At 39.9% G+C, this 15,647-nt stretch overlaps 1 protein-coding gene and 1 long non-coding RNA gene across 3 annotated transcripts; both read right to left on the minus strand.

Moving 5' to 3' along the window:
* Positions 1–1,488: 1,488 nt before the first annotated feature.
* Positions 1,489–2,504, minus strand: LOC143189057 (uncharacterized). Its single transcript, XR_013003608.1, has 2 exons — positions 1,999–2,504; positions 1,489–1,877 (listed from the first exon to the last, which is right to left on the minus strand). It is a non-coding gene; the product is annotated as an uncharacterized LOC143189057 (long non-coding RNA).
* A 1,899-nt stretch (positions 2,505–4,403) lies between these two features.
* Ptpmeg2 (Protein tyrosine phosphatase Meg2) lies at positions 4,404–13,247 on the minus strand. 2 transcript variants are annotated; one of them, XM_076393686.1, is made up of 10 exons: positions 12,934–13,247; positions 11,582–11,815; positions 11,400–11,489; positions 11,150–11,290; positions 7,855–8,118; positions 7,392–7,777; positions 6,991–7,230; positions 6,765–6,915; positions 6,195–6,402; positions 4,404–5,707 (listed from the first exon to the last, which is right to left on the minus strand). In XM_076393686.1, exons 1-10 carry the CDS (start codon positions 12,964–12,966, stop codon positions 5,478–5,480), a joined length of 1,977 nt encoding a protein of 658 aa, XP_076249801.1. In that variant the 5' UTR covers positions 12,967–13,247; the 3' UTR covers positions 4,404–5,477. The 2 variants fall into 2 exon arrangements, with proteins under 2 accessions (XP_076249801.1, XP_076249802.1); XM_076393687.1 differs by lacking the exon at positions 12,934–13,247 and having other exon boundaries at positions 11,400–11,512; positions 11,582–11,678.
* Positions 13,248–15,647: the final 2,400 nt, after the last annotated feature.

The raw sequence follows: 15,647 nt of genomic DNA on the forward strand, positions 1-15,647 counted from the left end.
CAATTTTTATATAGAGGAATGCTAACAAATTATTTTCATTTGTTAGGTATGTGTACATTTTTGCTCTGTATCGGTTATAGAGTTTACAATATAGCGGAACTAATTCTATAAAAATAATTTGTAATGAAAGGCAACACATCACACAGTATGTGATTGTGACCACTCACATTACAACTGGAGCGATGCAAGTGTGTGTGTATTATCCAAAAACCACACATTAACGCATCAGACAAATCGAAACGATCAGATGAAAAACACTTCTGTTTTAGTGATTAACATTATAATGTAATAGTAATCTCATTTTGAGACTCCGACGAACGCTGAGTGTACCCGTGCGTTAAAACGTCCCTGGTTTCTCTGGCTTTGATTTAATGTTATATATGTTGGACTGTGCAGTGTACAGGATGATTCAAAACGAGGGACATTACTGAGGGGGGATCACAGAACAGCTGCGCGCATGCGCAGAATTTGAGTTTTCGTGTCTGTTATATGATAAGTTTTCGGTTGTGGGGTTCTTACATTGGCGCGAATTTTGAATTTGAAGTTTCGTTAGCAATAGTTTTGAAAGAAAGTACTGTAGTTACTTAGTTGATATGAAATTGTTGGGTTCTAAATAGATTTATTATTTTTTGGAGTTAAAGGTTATTTGTATTGAGATTTTGGGTTTAATGGAATGCGTATGAATGATCATGGCATTGACTCTGGAAGTCATTTCTACCGAGTCGTATTTTTTACTCACAGTAAAACTTCGATTAACCAAGTCTCGATTATGTTTTCACAGTTCCTACATATTACTTTCCATATAGCATAGAGATGCCTTAAAACCGTTTTAAAGACATCCAGTGAAGTCCTAAAAGTATCCCAAAAACGTCTTCTTTTAGTGGGTCAAAAACTGCTAATAGCCATTACTTTTCTATTATTATAATCTGTTTTATCTACATACATCCTGAACGTTTAAAAAACTATTGTGGAAAAGTTGCAAATGGATATTTACAATCCATCCGCCACTTTTAGTGTTACTTTTGGAAATTCAAGGTATCGGAAAATTTGAGACCATTTTTAATTAAATAAAAAAAACAACAGGATATCTGATTCGTTTAAGTGTAATTATTAACTTTATCCTTGTGGTACGTTTGAGATTTAAAATTTATTTTTACACGTTTTTTCATGAATACTGTAATCTATAATTACCTATAGATGTAGTATGTGTTTCTAAACGGTTGCTACTGCCTCTTTATTATGCTTTGCGATACAAGTATCTTTTGCAAGTGAGTGACTATTTCTTTACGATATAGTTATTTGTTATTTTATAAGAAAAAATAAAAGTTAGGTACTTGACAGATAGTATATATTTTTTTTAACTCCTTGAACTTCTCATGTTTAATTGTTCTCGATAAAGACTGCATGTTCTTTTTTAGACACTTGTTTAAAAAGAAAAAGTGGAAAATGGTTTCAGGATACGAAAGACGATGAAAATGTACGGATTAATGCCATTTATATCTGCAATATATTAAATAATTATTAGATACATTTATGTGCGATAGTCGTTTCGAAGTCATGTCACTCGTATATACAATTATTTCTTTTTCCTCCTTAATTTAAATCTCTGGTTTTTTCTTTCATAATATCTCAGTACGTTTCACTTTTTCCAACGTTAAAATCAATCAAACGACAAGGATTGCGTGCGTTCAATTTACACGTAAAATATTTTCTTTGTTTTTGATATTCTCTTGTCACCATTCTTTTTCTTCTTCATCGTTCGCGTCTACCTCTTTTTAGAACGTAAGGTTTTATTGATCGGTTATCGGTTCTATAAATCGGTGCTTCGAAGAGATGCGTAACGTCGATGAGATTTTTTCAAAATTCAACGACTTTACCTACGAGAACAAAACGAATTACCAATAAGGACAACAATTAAACCACGAAAACATTTTTCTTTCGTCGAGGGAATGAAAGTAACCGAGCAAAAAGCAGAGAAAGAACTGAAACAAAAGTGACCTAGAAAATACGAAGTGCTCCATTTCAGAAGAAAGTGATTCTTCACAATCAAGAACGAAGGATCATGCAAGAAACTATCTCGCGAGTGTAGATCCTCTCCGTCTTGGACCGCATATTTTGGAACACCTTCTACGAATTAATGAATCATAATACTGTTAAGTCGATTACTTTAGACTATTTACCCTCAGTTTTCATTAACACGCACGAGAAATTATTTTAAAAGGCTACAAGTTACTCGTCCGAATTTCTTACAAAACCTTTGGTACCTGCTTCCGGTGGCATTTTCCATCTTTTTCGTTCGCGCACCTTTAACCCCACCTACCGATATTCGCCTGAAGATATTATACGAGATAGAACACACACAAAATTGCTATAAAATCACACGTTACATTCACACTTAATAGATTAGGGAGAAAAGTAACGAAAATACCGAATTGGATTTCCCTTTCGTTTCCAAAGAAAAATCGAACAACCGCGATCGAAACCTCCGTATTCGCAGACCACATGATCGGTTCGCAGGTGAATTAAAAACGCGAGGAGAGAACGTGTAATTTAAGATTTCATGCTTTTCCTAGCTTAATAAATCGCCGTAGCTTGTATTCCCTTCTATTTCTTCTTTTTCTGTACTTCTGACGAACACTTGGAGAGTGAAACCCTGGGAATATGGAGGTTTAAGCGAACTATAAGATTCCGCAACAACGTGTGCGTAATATGTACATCGTACAAATACTTTAAGATTAACATTTTTTAATAAATATATAGATAATATAAAAGGGCATCGTGAACTAATAATAATATTAATATGATAATAATAATAATAATATTAATAATAATAATAATAATAATAGACGTGATTGTACCGACAACATGCCCTTTGTAAGGTAACCCAAGAGTAGGAGGAACGTGCATACATCGAAGTTGTTCGAAGTTAAGTTTGACTAAGCATTTAGTTACAACAGCGCTTCTCTCGTCTTATATAAAATTCAAAGATATACACCTCTAACAAACAATAGTTTCACTATCGATAGACCGTTCTGGATATCGATCAAGAAGTAAAACGCTACAATTTTTGCGCGCAAATATACATAGATTCTGTACAAAAAAGAACGCGCGTTGGATTCGGGGCAAACTTCTATCTCTTTCTCTCTCGCTCGCTCTCTCTCACATCCGATGAATTTTCTGGCGTCACCCGACGCGTTTATGGCAAACTGAATTGAATAAATTATCCAGCAAAATTGAACAGTAACGCTAGATTATGAAAACGTAAATGATGGCAGCATTCAAGTGAACGAAAAATTAAAAATCAAGTACAGAGAAATCTAACAGTTATCACATAGTCATATGCCGCGAGAATAACATCGCGTTGTGTGTCCCGAATGAAGACTCAAAGATCGCATGGTACATTCAGTTCACGACGTAAAATATACACTGCGGTACCATCGTCTTTGCAACAACGATCTAACATTTATGATTTCTTTGTAACTATTCAATATACATGTAACGAACAGACGGTTAGACAGCGGAGGCTAAAAGTCGGATAGTTTAAACACGGATTCAACATTTATTCTTTCGTTCATAAGAAATTCTGATGTAAAACTTTTCCGCGAATGCTGGTTTAAACCAAGTGTTTAAAGAAGCATTCACACCTACGGTTACCTGTACGTAATTATTGTATATTCTTGATTCGAAATTCGTATCGATGCTGATTGGTAAAACTGCTTTAAAAAATAATAGAGAAATAATGTGAAATGGAAAAGCTGCCGAGTAGTTGGGATTCCGTTCGAGCGTACAGTGTAAAATCTGTAAATCTTTTCATGGATTAAATCGCGTGAAACAAAAAGCACGCATCTAATATTCCCGACATTGTTAACATAGAAACTGTTCATTTGCTAGAGCCCTAAATTATAAATCGCATCGCTTCTTCTCTTATTCCCATATGTATCTATGTGTATGTGTGTGTATATATTTGTATGAAGGCTTTCATGGAAGAGCGTACCTTAAATTTGTGATCAAACTTTTCATACTAAGAATTTTAAAAAAATTCAATCTTCGCCCATAACGAAGAACTCGATTTGATTCTTGAGGTAAACTAGTAATATAATTTACTCGACTTGTTTAAAAGTTTAACACTGTATAATCTCTCTAATTCCCTTAATGTTTATAATCGAATCGGAAGTAGGTTTTCTTTAATCTATATGGTGATCCCTGATTAGCAATCCCTGTAAAGGAATCCTTTTCGCGAATTGTTTAGCCAATTTCTCTTTATGTGATCGAATTGCAATACTCTGAAATGGTATAGAAGATAATCTTTGGTTATCCGAAAAAATGCCTAGTAACGTCGCAATACGTTGTAATATATCTGTAGATCTCAGAATCTTAGATATATCTGTGACTATCCATTGCTCACGTACCTAAATCACGTTAGCACGTAATTTCTTGTAACATTTATATTGTTCGAAACTTTTTTTTAAAATTCATTATACTTAGATCTTCATTCTCAATAAGGTTACCAATTTAACCCTCTCATATAATGCATCTATAACAATGTATCTTTACTGAATTTGTACTAATTTAAGTTTTGGATAAACCTTGCAAGTGGAATCAACAAGATAACTATTATACTATACTTGTTAAAGACACTTGTTGTAAGCTCGACAAAAGAAGAGGAAGTTACAGAAGGAAGCGAAATCATTGCGTTGCTTTCAACAGGATGAGTCTTTAAACGAGAATAAAAATGCAACCGAACTACGGATATAAAACTAAGCACATGACCATAATTAAAAAAAGTTGCTAATCTTAATTACTGATACGTACAATAATGCTCTAATAAATAACGTTTCCAACGATTACTTTAAATGTTACTTTACTTTAATAATATTTATCGTTGGTACGTGTAACACAGAATATAAGAAAAGTTTATTAAACCTATCCGATAGGAGAATTCGCGCTTGTACATATATATATAGAGGTATATATATTTAATTTAATTGACATAGTAATTGTTCTCAAATGGAATGTTTACAAAGTAAGGCGTTCTCATAGTTTACACGTTTTAAATAACTTGTAGTAATCTTTCAGAATGTACAGTAAAATTTACATATGAGAGGGTTAAAATAGGATCGGTGTGATCCGATTGTGACACTTTCTGCGTTATTACTCGGACAGCCATTTTTGTTTTCGATTCGGTAGCCGTGCACCCGTTTCATTAATAACGAACTTTTTCACAGAGCAAAATATGGAGGAACAGAAATCGAGAATTCCTGTTCACGCATTTGGCCTTGAAAAAACTAGTTCTTCTTTAAATATTTCCTAGATATGTAGCCTAACGTAAAAGTAGAAATCTGAAATATTACATCGATGGAGATGATAGCAAAAAATAACTTTCAGTTATTTAAGCTAGAAATAGGCTATGTAAGGAGATTATTATGCATACTCGGGAAGAACATCAATCTCTGGTACATGATAAAAGAGTTTATACTCTAATCGGAATCTTCTTCAACTGTTGGAGGTAACATAGCAAGGTGTTGCGGACTAAGTATCCCCCTGGACAGCGCATATTCTGCCAGAGCACGATGACAAAAAACATATTGGTCTGGCATTTGAATACTGTAGGCCCTCTGTGCTCGAATCTTTTCCACCGTTCCACGGATGTCTACGGTTCCAGTGTCTTCTAATCGCGATATGCAAATATCTAACGTGCAAAATGTTCCTGCAAACAAATCCAATGTACATCGCATTCACCATTAACCTATAATAAACATTTTCTTCGGTTATCTCACTTTATAAACAGGGGTCACTTGTATCTGATACGTTTTTGAATGAATAGAAGTGTTTCAAAAATTCCAAATTGAAATTTGAATACAAAATTTATAGAGTAAATTACTAAAATATTGAAAACTTTTTTTTGTATTTTAATTAATATTCAAAGTTTTTCTAATATTTTAGTTACGAAAATATAACTATTAGTAGAAAAATAATTGAAATACAATTTATATACGTTGAGAAGTACGAAAAATTGAAGTAATACTGTTCAATATAACCAAAACTAGAAAAATTAACCTTAATGGCACAGTAATTGGTACATTTACTTTATGCGGCCTTTTTAAAAAGGTTAGGACAAAAATGACCCCTACTTAAAGAGTACAGGTTAAAACGGGCTGCTTTCGAAGAACATTCCAACAAAATTCTTTATGTACCTGTTCTTCCTATGCCAGCACTGCAGTGTACAACTATGGGAGGCCCTCGTGGATGACCGGCCCACGTATCCCCTCTGTACGCAAGTAACTTGTTTTGTTGTTGTCTCACTAAGGCTAGAAACTGTAACAAAGCCCTAGCCGACTGTGGAACACCATAATCTGGCCAGGCTGTGTACAACATATGGCAAACCTCTCTTGCCTCATCAGTCTAAAATGAAAACAAGTTACGATTACGTGTCATATATTCACTCTCGCAGAACGACGAGTTTATAAATCTGTGGTTGTAAGCAAAAATGATCTAAGTCACATGTTTTTATTTTGAGACATTGACGTTTGAAATTCTCAATTTCAATATTGTCTTATGGCCTTGTGTCTTTTTGAAGCCTTATTTTTAAACGAAGGAACGTCTTTTCATCCCCTTCCTTCTTCTTGAAGATATAAATGTAATATTTTAAATCACAGAGTGTTAAAACTCGAATTTTTCAAAAATGTGACATAGATCGTTTTCCCTTACCATCACAGAAGTATCGAATGATTCAAACTTCGCTTCTCAAAAGCCTCGAATTGTACCTTGTTGTTCGTAAGGAGGAGCATAGATATCGTGTAATCGGGATTGGTATCAACTTCGAGAGTGGTCACAGTGAAACCACCCGCTTGAACTTCGTCACCCGGTTCTGGACCCCAATACTGCGCACATTTTGTGCGTCCTCGTTCTACAACTCTGCAATTTTGTAAAATCCGCATTTAGTAGATCGGCATTGTAATACAGCTTATAGAAATAGCGACAAGTATTTACCTAGTAGTCATAACGACGACAAGTGTTTGTTGTTCCCAAATCATCCTCCAGAAATCTCCGCAGGTTTTCGGGAGAGGACCCTGAGTACTGATAAACGCATTTTTCTGCTTGTAACCATCAACAAAATTGGCATTTATATAATCAGAGGTGGTGTCTCCATCTATTTGCGATAAGCACACTCTGCTATGGTCGTAACAGAGAACATCTGTGTACCGATTCTTCGACTGGTTTGATCTTAATCTGTAAAAGCAAATTATAATTAGAGAACTATATTCAAAACCTCAAAATTTCTTAAAACCTAGAAAGTTTCGTAAAAATTAGCTAAAAATTAGGTTTCCACCCACCCCTAGTATTAATACCCTTTAGGAACGAAATACTGTTCATGTAGAATAGTTACATACTTTGCATTGTTAAAGGAACCTTCTGGCGGTCTTTGCCTGATTTCCGCGTACTCTGCTATGAGACCTGCCCGACCCCTCGAGTGAATGTCTTCGATGAGCTGTTCCATGGTGACAGCTTGGAGCCCAAGGTCACCGTGGAGGCTATCGTCATCGCTGAAACCTGAACTAGCTGAGGACGGAGGTTGAATCGGAGACGGTGCCTCGTCGGTTCCCGTCCAGACATCGCCGTTAGTGATTTCGATATCCCCGATATTCGAAACACCATTTTTTACTTTAGTCTTATCAATTATAGGACTAGTTGAGCTACTAACTGTAGTTGCATTGGGATTCTGTGCCGGCTGACTTTTCGTCGTGGGCGATAGAGGACTACCCACTCTGGGGGTAACCTGAAAGTAAATGAACCACGTATCACTGTTCAAAAGTCCAAGGTTAGTTATGATCATGCATGTTCAGTAAAACAAACCTCGCAAAGTTCACCCCCGCCTCTGTTTGTCATGGATTTAAGACAATGGAGCAGCCATGCTTCATGCTGTATCTCCAACGTGCCGCCTAAGCGATGTGGCAATGACTCCCGCGGGATATGTAAGGTTAATTGAGGAATGGATACCGTGAACACTCTGTCCCTCAATTTTTCACGAACGAATAATCGAAGGATTTTGAAGGGAGCCTTGAACCACAACGGCGCGGTCACTATCAAAACCTTCTTCAGCTTTGCCGGATAACCACCCTGCAACAATGATTATAATCATGATACGTTACACATTACGCAATTCTAGTATAGTAGAAAATATACAAAGTAAATGGAACGTTAGCCGAGGTAGTTGGTATTCAGGCAATACAGTTTCTTTTCGAACGATACAATGACACCTTAAGAATTGAAATGCAGAGGTGTTCAACTTATACACGTATACATACATACATACATTAAATCCATATCGAGTAAAGAAAAAAGTATTAAAAAAGCGCTCACCGGTTCAGCTGACTGCATAATTTATTTTCGAAACGAAGCGACTTTCAAATTCGACCTTTGAAAGACGGTGCAATAATAGCACCGAAGATATAAACTAAGAGAACACGGTTTAGTGCCAACTGCGAGCAATCGTCGGATACATGTTAAATGCGCGATGAAAAGGGTTCCGTTCCGAAGGAGAGCTATGTGGAACGAGAACTCGATCCAATTTAACAGAAAACTTAGAGTCTCTTATAAGCCACTTACGCGTTACAGTTTAAACGACGACGGGATTCCGTCGAATCGGGACAAACGATTCGCGCAACGAGGTCGATGAACGAATCGAGGATTCGGGGTCGATGGGATTGTGCGATGCGCAAAAAATGTTTCTGTCTCTGGGGCATGCAAAATGCAGGAAACAAGGTAACTTAACCCTCCGTGTACCCTCTGTGGTGTATATAGAGGGCGGAAGTGCCGTAACGGCAACGACGTCAGCAGTACCACTACATCTTCGCGATCTTAAACACGTAAACCCCATCACATCGAAATCCCGCGAAACGACGAAGGAAAATCAGATCACGGGTTCCATCGCTCCAAAGCGATCCCATCGGATTCGGAACACCACGAACCGACGACAACCGTGCACAGAAGATTGAAAACAAGATTCCGAGCGAGTATTAACGTTAAGCTGGGAACATATTCAGTCACTTCTATAGATAGCATGCTCGGACGGTTAATCGATAGATTAGGACTTTCATTTACCGTAAGCCGTGGAGAGATGCACCGTAAGCGAATACTTTATCGGGCATCGATGACACAAGCTGATACGACGATTAAACCGTCCACGACAGATCTTCTGGAAGAGCGAGGGAGCGCCAATAAGACGGCTCGAGGACTCTCGATCCGCTCCAGAACACGATTAATCACCAGAGCATAGATGGGATCGGGGAAATCACTGCCGGCACTCGGTCAGTCTCAATCGATAGCGCGAAATTAGTATAACCGCGTTTGCACGGTTGACACGGATCGGACTGGCGGAGGCCGATGCGTATCAACCGAGGCGAGACGCGCAGAGGACACGTTCCTCGGGCCGATTTTCGGGGACGTCCGCGTCACGAGACGTTGGCTCGAGGGAAACGGTCGCGGTCGGCCGACCCGCGGAATCAGGTTGCGACTTCTTCTTCCCCGATCCGTCCACGATAACGCCGCAAAGGGGTCACGATGATTACTGACCGCGAGCGTCGCGACGTTATTCCGTGGACGCGCGCATGCGCGCCAACGACCCCTTCTTTCCACCACCGCTCCGCTCTAACATCCCTTACGCGAATTTCTTTTTCCCCGGCACACCAAGGCACAATCCTACGAACGGTGACGTATCGTGTCAGTGTCTCTCAACTCGCTGCGAATGTGGCGAGCATCGAGCAGAGGGCAGCCTCTAATTGCAGCGGTCGTTAAGTGTAAATAAACACGGTAGAGATTTTTGGCTGGCTATTTTTATCTAGATAAAAAAAAAATGAGAAGAAAAGACTGAATAATTCCATGTGTTAATATCTGAGGAAAGATAAATAAAGGTGCGAGAAACTGAGAAATTCTGAAGTTCAGACAAATACGAAAAGTGGAGCTAATCAGTTTCAACGAGATTAGTTACCTTTTTTCGAGCCAGAATCTAGAAGATGAGTACCTATTTTTAGTTTTAATTTCCCTTCTGTCGTTAAGCTTGCAAAAACGCATAGGTCGATATTTCCCCTGGTCTCTCGTCTAATTTCAAAGGAGAACTCGTAAATCGCCGCAATTTGTCTGACGTTCAATTCGTTGAAAGAGCATGCTTCGATTCAAGAAAGGTTTCGTTCGATCGCTAGCAGGCGCGCTATAAATACGAATAATAAAGCGGAAATGGAAGAGTATCGGGTCGGTATTATTTGAATGGAAAGCGAAGCGTAGACGTCTGGCAGAGGCGGTGTTTCCCTTTCGCGCTTTCGCGTTCCCAGATCACTGTTTCAGTTTGATCCTCGCTTCCTGGTAAACAACCGGCTAAACACAGAAGCTTATTTTTATCTGGTATACGGTGTGACGTTGGAAACGTCGTTATAAATAGTTTCGTAAGCACCCTATAATTGCGTCATTCCGGTAAAACCTTTGAAAGACTGTCCGCTCAGCCCCATAGCGCGCGGTTCACTGGGCAATTGTAAGTGGGTTTTCGTGAAGCGTGAACAACCCCGCTTTAAGCTTTCCTGTTCTTTGAGATGCACCCCTCCTATGTACGAGACGCTCCGGAATCACTTTATGTACTCTACCCTCTATTATATAATCGGGATCGTGCGCGACGTGCCTCCTCCACGTCACCGCGATGCGAGGAGAATCGCACAAGAGCGTGGTGCTTTCAAAGTGTTCTCTGCGCCCGTGAACTTTTATGCGTTCGCGTATTGACGACCGCGTGCACATTACGCGTCCTGATTTCGTTCGCAGGAACGATAAAAGCGAAAGATGTTGATTAAATTTCCTGTATGAAGATAATAGCCTATATTTGGAGCGATCAATTTGCCGCTGGCAAAGCCTCTTTGTTTCTCAGAGCGCCGAAGTTACATGACAATTTTGCGTGCGAGGGGAAGGCAAGGTGAAGATCAATACTGATCCATTCTTCGAACCGCGACGGTGTTTGTTGGCCGAGGATAATGCATTTATTTATTCATAATTCAACAGTTGTTATAATTGGTGACTTACGTTTAAGGATTATGGTCTATTTTCTATGTTATCTATTTTCTAGTGGAAAGGAAGGGTGATCGAGGGAATAATAATGTGTAGGACTTACCTTCAGGAGGGTGAGAATCTTCTGAGAAAGGTCATAGTCGAAATTCTGGTACTTGCTATCCGACATATCGTAAATGAACACCAGACCATGCTTTTGAGTCTCTGCACTTTCGAGGGCTGCATCCAGCTGATATACAACACCCTGTAACATGATAAAGGATTCTTTTATTAGAAATTATCATTCTCTATCTATATTTTAATCATTCCATAAGGATAAGCTATAACTTTAAATATGAACTTAAAGGACTCACTTGCAAGGTTGTTTGATGTGTGGTATTCTGTGGAAGATGCAAATGGGCTGTGAAAATAGCTATGGCTGCCCCCGTACCGTCCCGTGAAGGCTGCAACATTTGTACCAATATACCTTTCACTTGACGCACATGCTACAAGAAAGAATAATCAAATCTTGTATCAACTCGATTAAGATTCTTACTAAAACTGTAAATTTTCCTGTGCGTAGTTCACTGAGCAAGGGTTCTTGAGTCGGATACAGAACAGCAAGTCCTTCTCTTCTCCTGGTAGCTTCGTGTTGCTCATAAAGAGCCAAAGCTCTAGCAACTTCAAACTTTCTCGCGATTAGAAACTTCACTGCTGTGCTCCACGACACTGGACCCGCTCTTCTGCCAGCTCTGCACTTGTTCACCGCTTCTATAAATTCTTTTGTAGCCTGCAAATCGAAGCAACAGCTCTCGTCAGTCTGCGCCAGCTACCATTGGCTCTCGAAATCAAACGAGAAAGTTACTTTTCCTTCGAAAAATATTCCGGAAGAAAAGTATTCATCTCGGTCGCTGGTGTAATCATAATTAATTGAGAAGAAGCCGACACGAAGCAAGCGCTCAGAATAACCGTACGCTCTCGGAGCGTTTCTACACTTTCGAAACGTGCGAGCAGTCATTCGTCAATGATTTGTGTACATGCCCTGAGTACCGATATAACTTCCGGTGCCCGACTACCTCCCCACCGGCTACTTCCGCCATAGTACGCTCGCCGGGGACCGGCACGGTAAATGGATAGGTTCGTTCCAGGGTCAAGAAGAAATTTAATATCTCGAATCGATACTTTCATAAATCGCGCACAAACACCAATATCCTCGAGTCCCCTCATCATCGACGGAACGCCGCGCTTAAAACTGAAGCGTCTGCGAATACTTCGCCCGTATCGATTTCGTTGCATTTTTAATGTCAACGCCGTTAAAACGCAGGAAGAACTCTCCTCCTCTCTCGCTCTCTCTTCTCTCTCTCTTTCTCCTACATCCAGCGTGTTTATAGAACGGAAAAGAGTTTCCATTCATCAACCGCGTGCTATTTCACGATTAATTTATCGCGCTACGAGGTCGTTTTCTCGAGTCGTTCGCAGCCGTGTAAAACACACTATCCAGAAGCGACGATCGACAAAGAGATCGAGCGTTATTCCCGCGATGACAGTATCTGGTTGATTGAACATCGACGGTTAAAGTTCGATACGAATGCACGCGAGCAAAGTCGCGCGCACTCGGGGACCGCGTCCGGTGGAGTTAATCTTTTCCCGGAATCGTCGCGAGATATCCGCGAAGGGTTCGACAAAGCGAGGCCTCTTTTGTCCCCGGCGATTCCCGCTGAGACTCGCCGAAAGAACTTATCGTATCGGCGAAAGCGGGAGATAAAGATAATAGCGGTGTTTATATCGCGCGCTGGTAAACACGTCCGCGACGCAGACACTCTCCCGAATTATCAGCAGCGACCGATCGTCTCGCGATTTAAAGAATGCCCCGTCTGTCTGGCCGTCGGATGATCGATCATCTCTTACCTGCTCCTGCTCGACAGTTAACGCGGCTGCCATTTTGACTTAACGCACACTGACATAACCGAACGGCCACAGCACTAGCACGGACTTATTTTCGACGTTGGTCTCGCGAGCCTCTGTCTGTTGCGTGTGCACATTTTGCTTCGCGCGTTCGAATGCACCACACGGTTCCTGCACGATCGAATGCCTGTCCCGAGTCACCGTGAGGTAGAGTGGATCGGTCCGCGATCGTACATTGTCCGACGCTCGACCACGCTCGACGCAGCTATAACAGGCTCGCCGCTCGAAGCTCGTTCAGACGCTCGATCCTCTTTCTCTCCGCAGGTTGAGCGCCATCTTGAACTGGCAACACGGCCGTGTAGGCGACACTGTACCACGCGCTACAGGTCTTTCCATAAGGGGCGTCAGAACGACAAGTTGACGAGAAAATTAAATGGCAGATTGGGAGTGGGACGTGTTCGAATTCCGTTTGGAGAATTTCAGTACGGGATACCTTCCACGTGACGAGGCTCTACGTTTATTATGAAACATCTTATACGAGGAATATTCTTATCAGGAAGGATGGTACAGTTTATACTTGAAATTAAAGGAAGGAGTAATGATTCCACGTAACGCGTGATTTTTATGTTTGGAATGTTTTTAGAACGTACTGTTCGAAGAATATCGTGAATAATGTTATTTCGAAAGTGACCAAGCTGCGTCATTAAGCGCTACCCACCATTAACCGCAAGTTTGTAGCATAGTTTTATCGAGTGTTTGTCCTCGCGCCGGATATATGCTATCATCGACCGAGTATAGGCATCGTCAAAAACCTTTTCAAGTTCTCCAGCCCGATGGGATATTTCGTGCAAAATCAACACCGGAAACAAGGCACGTGTTCTTCTGTAACGGAAAAGGGGATCGTTATTAGCGTATGGTAATCTAAGCACGTATCGATACGTGTCTCATTAAGCGCGCTTCGAGAGCCAAATGTGTACTGATCCGGTTTTGAACGATCACTATAAAGAAATTTCGAATTTAATGAATTACTAATGCAGCTTTATATATTTAACGAGTGTGATTTGAATTTAATTTCTTGGGAATTTAGATTCTTGGGAGACGTTGATTGCAAGTGCCTGGATACTACTTATTGTTCGAAAGTTTGCTAAAGATTATTTGAATGTGAACGCTACGCGTAACTATGAATGGAGAACGAGGTCTTCCTCTTCCATTCTTACTCCAGCCACTCCCACTCTGCTGGCTGATTTTTCATACGATTTCCTTCCACCTCTCCTATTGTTCTTTCCTCTTCTTCACTAGCTTCCTCACTGCTTACAGCCAGAAATACTGTTCATTCTTTCTGTTTTTCTTAGGATCTCGACCCTATGCTTTAAGAGCCACTGAGAAAGATCGTCAGCTCGCGAAACCTTAGAGGCACTAAATCTCTGACACTCCTACTGGCAAAGAAGTAGGCGAGAAATTATGCTATTGAATCTTTGCCAAACGAGCAACAAGTTAGCGGTTGGTTGGAGAGCAATAAGTCTCGCAACAAGATTAAGTTACAGACTTTTTACGAGCCTTCGTCTTCGTGATTTATGTCGCTATCAACGCGTATGCCACTGTTGGAAATTCTCGGTTCGAGAGAGATCCATCTGAGTCGGATTTTGACATACATAATAGAACGTCGTAGTCGCTGAAAATCTAAATTTCATCGTTTCGTCAGGATACGTATTTTCAGTGTCGTGATAAAAATAGAACTTGTCCTTTTTTTTGTAATATAAACATTTTTCTTATTCAAACGTATGTTCTTACATTTACACAGTACAAAAAATTATACTCAGACCTGCCGGCCCGCGGTTCATAATTGCTATGACTGGGGGCAGCCGGTGGTGGGGTGGTGCGGGACTTTTTTTGGGGGTGGATAGAAGATTTCATAGGTTTTTTTTAAGGGCTGTACAATTTGTCTCATCATCCGTTCCACTCCGCCCCCAATACACGGCCCCTTGTTCTCTCTCGCGCATCCTTTCAGAAATTCTCACGAAAAAAACAATACACACACGCGTTCACACGAAACACACACAAGCAATCCTTTTTTTTTTCGAAACGCTCGCCTCTCTTTCCGGCCTCATTTACACAATGTACCACACTCGCGATTCTCGTAATCGTGCTTTTCTTCTCGCCGCGTATTTAGCAACATTTAAATATCGGTATTTCTCCGTAATAATTAATCGTAATAATGATAATAATTAATAATTAATAATGGTATAATAAACTATCTACGCGTGTAAAGTGTATCATTTTTTGTCCATGTTCTCTCGTGGAGTGTGTGTATCTGTTAATCCTAACTTCCTTTCGTATTTATATATGTATACATATATGTATGTATAAATGTATTTACATACAAGTAGCGGGGAGAACAAATAATAGCTTTGTCCGCAGCAATAATAATACACAGAGTATGCTTCAATTTCTTTCTCTCTTACTGTCCTCTCTCTCTCTCTCTCTCTCGATCTCTCACACACAATCTCTCAATCTCTCCCTCCCTTTCTCTCTCTGTTTTAGAACTTTATACATCCTCATCATACCTTATGATCATCGTCGCTTGTGTGAATTAATAAAGAGTACTTCCTCCTTGTTCTTTCATTACTTATCATTCCCGTAATATTAAACGTTACTTCTTATTTCGACACTAAGATATTTAAAAATTTACTCGTTTAAATATTATTTAATCAAGTCGT

Source organism: Calliopsis andreniformis, chromosome 3 (assembly GCF_051401765.1).
Source record: "Calliopsis andreniformis isolate RMS-2024a chromosome 3, iyCalAndr_principal, whole genome shotgun sequence".
NCBI lineage: Eukaryota > Metazoa > Arthropoda > Insecta > Hymenoptera > Andrenidae > Calliopsis > Calliopsis andreniformis.

Excerpts from the sequence above, each read along its gene's own strand:
- Ptpmeg2 (XM_076393686.1), bottom strand. The coding sequence starts at position 12,966 with ATGGCAGCCGCGTTAACTGTCGAGCAGGAGCAG. Across the intron at positions 7,778-7,854 it reads GCGGGGGTGAACTTTGCGAG|GTTACCCCCAGAGTGGGTAG; the intron begins GTTTGTTTTACT and ends ATTTACTTTCAG. Across the intron at positions 6,403-6,764 it reads TCCTCCTTACGAACAACAAG|ACTGATGAGGCAAGAGAGGT; the intron begins GTACAATTCGAG and ends TTTTCATTTTAG.